Source organism: Polistes canadensis, unplaced genomic scaffold, assembly GCF_001313835.1.
Source record: "Polistes canadensis isolate GaletaPanama2010 unplaced genomic scaffold, ASM131383v1 scaffold_355, whole genome shotgun sequence".
Lineage (NCBI taxonomy): Eukaryota > Metazoa > Arthropoda > Insecta > Hymenoptera > Vespidae > Polistes > Polistes canadensis.
In genome coordinates this window covers 91,917-99,224 of record NW_014569902.1, presented here as the reverse complement: position 1 = coordinate 99,224, position 7,308 = coordinate 91,917, and the positions used below count along the sequence as shown (strand labels likewise).

The 7,308-nt window shown below is 32.6% G+C and overlaps 1 protein-coding gene across 1 annotated transcript in view; it reads left to right on the top strand.

Moving 5' to 3' along the window:
* The first annotated feature begins 2,180 nt into the window (after positions 1-2,180).
* The window catches only part of LOC106791941 (homeotic protein spalt-major-like), an 85,134-nt gene continuing 80,006 nt past the window's right edge, over positions 2,181-7,308 (top strand). The window contains exon 1 of the mRNA XM_014757974.1: positions 2,181-2,636. Coding sequence (XP_014613460.1) covers positions 2,525-2,636 — 112 coding nt within the window. The 5' untranslated portion in view covers positions 2,181-2,524. The remainder of the gene's footprint in view (positions 2,637-7,308) is intronic.

Sequence of the window (7,308 nt, the reverse complement as noted above, 5' to 3'; positions counted from 1 at the left end):
GAGAGAAAGAGAAATAGTGAGGGAGACTGGTAGAGAAAGAAAAAGAGAGAGAAAGAGACAGACAGAAGAGACACGTGTGCACAGCCAAGCACGTTGCTCGACACATACATACATATATACATACACGCATAGTCACGCATATACACACGTACGTATATATCTATACTTGAATACATTCATATATATGTATATATATCATGTATACATATATATGCATATAGATGATATATTTATATACATATATATATATGTGAATACATACGTGGTACGTATATACCTGCACTGCGTAAAGACGAATAGACAGAAAACGTGTGAAAGAACGAGGAAGAGAAGGAGTGCAGTAACACACTGACGTTTAATGGTACGAATGTCGTCCTCGTCGTCATCATCTTCTTCGTCGTCGTCGGTGTTGTTGTCGTCATCATCGTCATCATCAATATAATCGGCATCGTCATTCTCGTTGCCGTCATACTCGGGATTCTCCTCGTGCGTTTTATCGTGTCGTGGTTGCAGCAACAGCAGTAGCAGCAGCAGCAGCAGTCAACGTTCGATCATCATCATCATTATCATCATCATCAGCAGCATCATCCTCGTCCGTCCGTCCGTCCTCCTTCGTATTTCTTCGTCTTCGGTGTGTCGTCGCGTTGACGAATCCGAATTACGATACTTTTTTCTCGTACGTTTACTCCCCCAATCGTTGATAATTCATTCGATAGAATAAAATCGAAGAAATTTGAAGAAAGTGTATAATAGTGCGCGAACGTATACGTGTGATACTCGTGATTAATGTAATAAGAATAATAAAATATATAGAAATATATATATATATATATATATATAGAAAGAAAGAGAGAGAAAGACAGAGAGACAGATAGAGGAAGGATAAAAGAGGATAGAAGATTACCGGACCACGTGCTAAACAGGAACGTTACGCGAGGGAAACGAGATACGACACAAGTGTTTTGTGAAACAGAGAGAGAAAGAGAGAGAGAGAGAGAGAGAGAGAGAGATATAGTGTTAATTGACGACGAAAACGAGGAAGAAGAATAAAAGGAAAACTTCAGTGAGAAACTTAATCGTAAAAGAAGAGAAATAGTTGAAATTGGTGTTTGTTAGGGGGATGATGGGTTAAAGGGGTTTACTACTCGAAGAGGGAAGAACGCTTACTCAGAGGAAAGTGTGAACATTTTCTATGGATTACTGGCCGAGTTGACACGGCCGCCGGCCGAAACTCTTGGTTGTACTCCGTCATCTTTTTACCTTTCTTAGTCTTATTATTCCATTCCCCTTATTTTTTGTCTCTTCGTCAATCCTAATTTTTGTCATCTACTTCTTCTTCTTCTTCCTTTTATTATTCATTCCAAGGGAGAAAAATTTATTATTGTTTTTACAATCTTCCTTTACTCTTCTTTTTTTTCTCTCTCTCTCTCTCTCTCTCTCTCTCATCTTACCTCACGTCCCCCCTCCTCCTCTTCCTCTTCCTCTTCCTCAAATCCTTCCACGATTTCTCACTCTCACTCTCTCTCTCTCTTTTTTCTTCTTCTTCTTCTTCCTTCTTCCTTTTCTTTTTTTCATTCAATTTCTCTCCCACTCTCTCCTATATTCACGAGTCCCTATTATACTCAACGGGTGAGAAAATATAATAATACCAATAAGGCCTATGGAATCGTCAAAGGTACGCATTTGCCTTCGGGCAGCTCGACTGTATTCGGACGGTCTCGATCTTCTGAAAAATCGAACGAGATAAAATACGTGATAAGATAAGATGTAAACAAGGATTATTATTATTATTATATATACTCTATATATTATTATAGAGATATATATATATATCTCGATATATATATATATATATATCGATATAATATATATATATATTAAAACGTTTCATTAAAAATCATGGTGTTTAATTCGATGAATATTTTACAGTGAAAACAAAAAAAAAAAAAGAAAAATATGATTATAGAAGAACATTGATTCTGTTCTTCTTCCCTAAGAAGGAAGAAGGACGATAATATTATAATTAAATCGAATAGTTGTAATTCGTAATAATTATTCGTATTCGTTTTAAAGTGAAAAAGTGTGTTTGGGGGGACGCATAATAATAATAATTATTATTATTATTATTATTATTCTTACAATTAAAGTTTTCATCAAATAATACAAGAAAAATAAAACAACAATCGATAGTTTTAAATCGATTAAAAGTAAAAAAGTTTATTAGACGTTCGATAGTTTTGAAGTTATCATTAACAACTGTTGGAAGAATATAAAAAGAAGAAGAATAAGAAGAAAGTGAAGTTAAAGGAATTCGACAAAACGAAGAAAGAGAAAAATCATTTAAATCTTAAAACAACAACAACAACAAAACAATAACCTCCCGCCCGCCGCAAACATTAATCCCCCTATTGAGGGATCGCGCACGAACGAGCGAGTGGAGTGTGGTTGGGGGGGGGTGGGGGGGGGGGAGGGTGAATAATATTCGTGTGCGCGAAAGAAATTATTCTTCAAAAGATTTGAAGGGATGTCACGGAGAAAGCAGGCCCGACCGAGCCGTGCCCATCTCGAGGAGGATCTTGTTCAGGGCCAACTCCTGATCGATCATCATCCGGTTGGAAGCATCGTTAACGAGATCAGTAAGTGAAATTATTATTATATTATTACTATATTTTTTTTTTATTCCTTATTAATATTATTATTATTTATCAATCGCAAGAGAGAGGATTACATCGTGCATTAATTACACGTACACGAATATATTATACTTTTACGTTTAATATATAAATTTAATACACCTTTGTTTTTTTTTTCTTATTGGAGAGAGACACAAATTTTAATCGGAAAAAAATTCTCGAAGTATTTGGATTATTCGTTTTAAATCGAACATTATAAAAGAAAAGGAAATAAAAAGGAAGTAAGAGGATCGAGAGGAGGAGGATGAGAAGGAGGATGAGGATGTGACTTTGTGTTAACGATCGTGAAATCGTGTTTCTGTTAACCAACCCGCCGCCCCCCCCCTCCTCCTCCCTCTCCCGCCGCCCCTGTACCACGCTCGTCTTCGGCGTGTTCTTCCTATACTTCGATAAAATACTTGTCGTCGATCGAGACGAGAAAAATGAGAAAGAAGAAGCACTGTTCGTAAAGAAAACGGCTACCGAGATGATCTCGTCTTCGATTACTATTACTACTACTATTACTACCTGTGTGTATTACCTACCGGTTACCTTACAACCACTCGAAACGAGTTCGTTGTGATTATCGTGATAGTAGCACGCGAGAAGAGAGAGAAAGAGAAAGAGAGAGAGAGAGAGAGAGAGAGAGAGCGAGTCTTAGGAAAAAAAAAAAAAACGATTAACTCGATTAACACTCGAGATAAGTTAGAAAAGGTGTATCGTCAATCGTTTATCGTAATTTCCCCCTTTGAATGATAATAATAAAGATTATATATATATATATATATGTTGTTACTATTACGATTGGAAATATTTTCTAAATGTTTAACAACGTAAATGATTGATCGAACTAAGAAGAAATTAATTTCATAGATTAATGTTGAAAGAATGTTGTGTAAAATTATCGAAAAAGAACAACAACAACAAAATATTAGTGTCATGTGAAAAAAAAAAGATTCCAATAAAAAAGAAGATAAAAGAAAATGGGGAAGGAAAGGAGTATATGATAGAAGAAAGGGGATGAAAGAGGGAGGGCAATAGAAAAAAGAAAGAAGAAGAAAAAAGGAAAGGGCGAGTAAACTAGATAGGTTTTAATTTAGAACGTTTGAAACGTTTTAAAGTGTTAGAAAACAACGATTGCAATTCACTTTCCGTCGGACCGAGTCCAGTACGTCTCGTCGGTGGTCGGAATTAAACCAAACCAATGATAACATTTGAAATCTTGCAAGTATCTCTTTCTCACGTTATTACGAAAAAAGTTTCTTCTTATATAATGTGAGTTATTAATTACCGATAATAATAATCCTTGAAGATTGAGATACCTCACGCTGTGTTCGTTAAGTTAAAAATTCTTAAAACATAAATTTATATATACATAAATAAGGATACACAAGAATTAAGTGTATGAAATCGTTTATTTTATTAATACTTATTTGTTAAACGTGTGATTGTGATAGAATAGCGATTAAATTCTCGTATCTACGTGAAAGAAACGACACTTCTTATATTTTTCTTTTTTTTTATTTATTATAGAATAAACGACGAAAAAGAAAGAAAAAGAAAAAAAAAAAGAAATATCCGAAAAAGGAAAATAGGTAAATAAATAACGTACACGTGGATATTTTTCTAGACGTCGTAGGATATATAGAAATATGGTTTTGGTGTGTATATCGGTAACGCGCGACGCTAAGTGAATTAACGTTAAAGTGAGAAATACCGTCGAAGTAGGAAGATATAAAAAAGAAGAAAAAAAAAAAGAAAAAATAAAACGTAAGAAAGAAAGAAAGAAAGGAAGTAAGTAAGGAAGTAAGGAAAGTGGAGAGAGAGAGAGAGAGAGAGAGAGAGAGAGAGAGAGGGGTGGGTGGGAGTTAGGGAGGGAGGGAGGTTAAGGTAAGAAGGAAGGAAGGAAGTGAGTAAGTAAGAAAAAAGATCAATAAACGATGCGAGCCCTCGAGCAAGTTGCAATACAGTAGATAGTATAGTAAGTGAGTGAGCTGAAACCAACCAGCCGGTTGTACAAGTCGAAGCTGAGAACCAAGCGGAACCTTCTTCATTCATCCCATAGGTTTTCAGGTTTTCGATATTCGAGAGGCGTCGCTAAACGTTTCGTTCCGAAAAATATCGGATTCCATGGTTTTTTTTTTCTCCCCCTTCGAAATATACGGTAACTTAAGTGACATAAGTTCTCGTACAATTTGACTCAAGTCTGTCGAGAAATTATACTTTTCGATTGGTGTAAAAGTATTAATACTGCAACGTGCTTTTTACCTAAAATGTTTCCTAATTTTTACTTTTTTTTTTATTTTCTCTATCTCTCTCTTTTTACATATTGAGATTAAGAAGAAGAAGAATAAGGGAAGAAAAAAATAAAAAGAAAACCATTCGTTAGATTATTTAGATCACGTTGGATAGGTAAAAAATGATTCTACGATGTTGTAGAAATAATTTGTACGCAGGTAGTTAATTTCGTAGAATTTTCTTAGATATAAATCTCGGTGCACCGTAAGTCAAGATAAGTGTATTATTTCTTTAGGTATAAATATGGTGAAAATGTTTGAAAAGAAGAAATATTACAAAGCTTTGTTGTATAACTCGTGGATATTTTAAACACTCTGACATAAGTATTCTATTTCTATTTCTATTTCTCTCTCTCTCTCTCTCTCTCTCTCGCTCGCTCACACTTTTTGCATATACCTACGCATATTTATAAAATTAACATTTATGTATATATTATATTATATATGCATCGAATATGAGTTAAGCAGACCAACGCTTCGTTGGTGGGTTTGACTCGGTTATAACTGCGTAAACGATAAGAAAATATTTCCAGCTGGCGAACGTGCGATACGGATTTGCATAAAATCGAAAGGAAAAGCATTTTTTAACAACTAACGTTGTACGCGAACCTTACCTGAGTGAGTGCGTCACGCGAACTGTGATCATTACCGTGTGTGTAACGTCGCGAGAAACTAAAACAAGCGCAACAAGTACTTATTTTTCTCTATTTTCACTATACTCTTCTTTTTTACTTTTTTTTTTTCTTTCTGTCTGTCTCTCTCTCTCTCTCTCTCTCTCACTCTTTTTTCCATACTTCATATACATACCATGCATATTCATTCATCGAATTTATTTATTAACGATCGCATTCTTACTCGTAACGTTTCAAACCAAAAATGAAATTATTCATAATTAATTATTAACGTTTGTCTCATTATTTATTTATTAGCATTATTTTTCTTTCTCTTACCAATATGATAATATTTTTATTATTCTTATGCAAGGGAATATAGTTTTTTTTTTTAATATTATTTTATTATAATGGAAATATAAAATTTGATATAATTGAGACAACAAATTGGTCTAGCAAAATATACTTGATCGTTTTTAAAGGGTATTATATGGGGAGGGGGTGGGGTGGGAATAGGGTTAAATACTCGTATTTAAATCGATATAAATCGGGATGGTACGGAGTCACTATAGTTAGAATTTTTGTTTAATACTTTAAAAGAGAACACATCGAGATTAAATCTTGAAATTTTGTAAAATATATACGTATAATAAGACGCGTTAGAAATTATTTTTGACTTTAACGATTTATCTTTTCTATTTTCCCATTCATTCATTTTCAACCCTTATTCTCTTTCCATTCAACTTTTCAGTTCTTCTCTTTTATTTCTCTCCACTCCCATGTGTTTCATTTTATTCCATTCTTTTTTTTTTCATTTTTCGTTTCGTTCATTCTTAATTGTCTTCCCTTAAAATACAAAAGTCCTAACCTTTTTTTCAAAAAAAAAAAAAAAAACAATTCTTCGTTCTCGAAGAGAAAAATAAAGACAAAGATGACGGATAGAGAAATTTAACGAACAAAAAAAGAAAGATAGAGAAAATATAATAATAAATAATTTTTCCTTTCTCTTTCTTTCTTTTTTTTATTTCTTTTCATATTTAATACAATCACGATGGAGTCAGCTGAATAAAATCGGAAATATTTGTAAATGAATGCCCAAACATATTTTTATATTAACAATAAACAATCGAATGTGGATACAAAGTATAATATAAAATGCATGATATAATATAAAACGTAATACTAAATATACAAAGTACAATAGAAACGACACGTAATTATCAATTAATATCATCATTATATATATGTATATAATAATAATAATAATAATAATATAAATTTTATAATAATATATATAAATATAATCTATATAAATACATACGCGTAAAAATAATACATCCTATCTACGCATGTTTGTAAATATGCACTAAACATATGTATTTTATCTAATCGAATTATAATCGTCAGGGACAAAGTAAATGAAAATATATATATATACAACAAATTATAATTAAAATTTAACGATAGATAATAGATTATTACACAAAAATTAAAAAGAAATAAAAATAAAGAAATATATTAAAAATAGAGAACTTGGACATGAAAGAAGTAGAACTATGTTTGATTTAGTTGGACGTTTCGTCCCTTTATTGGGACTTCTTCAGCAACTAGAAATTTTATTTTATTATTATTTCTTATATTACGACATACATGAAGCTCATACAATAAATAATTTTTTACATGTTACCTTAATCTTTACAGTTCAGCGTCTTTTTTCATTAAGTAGAC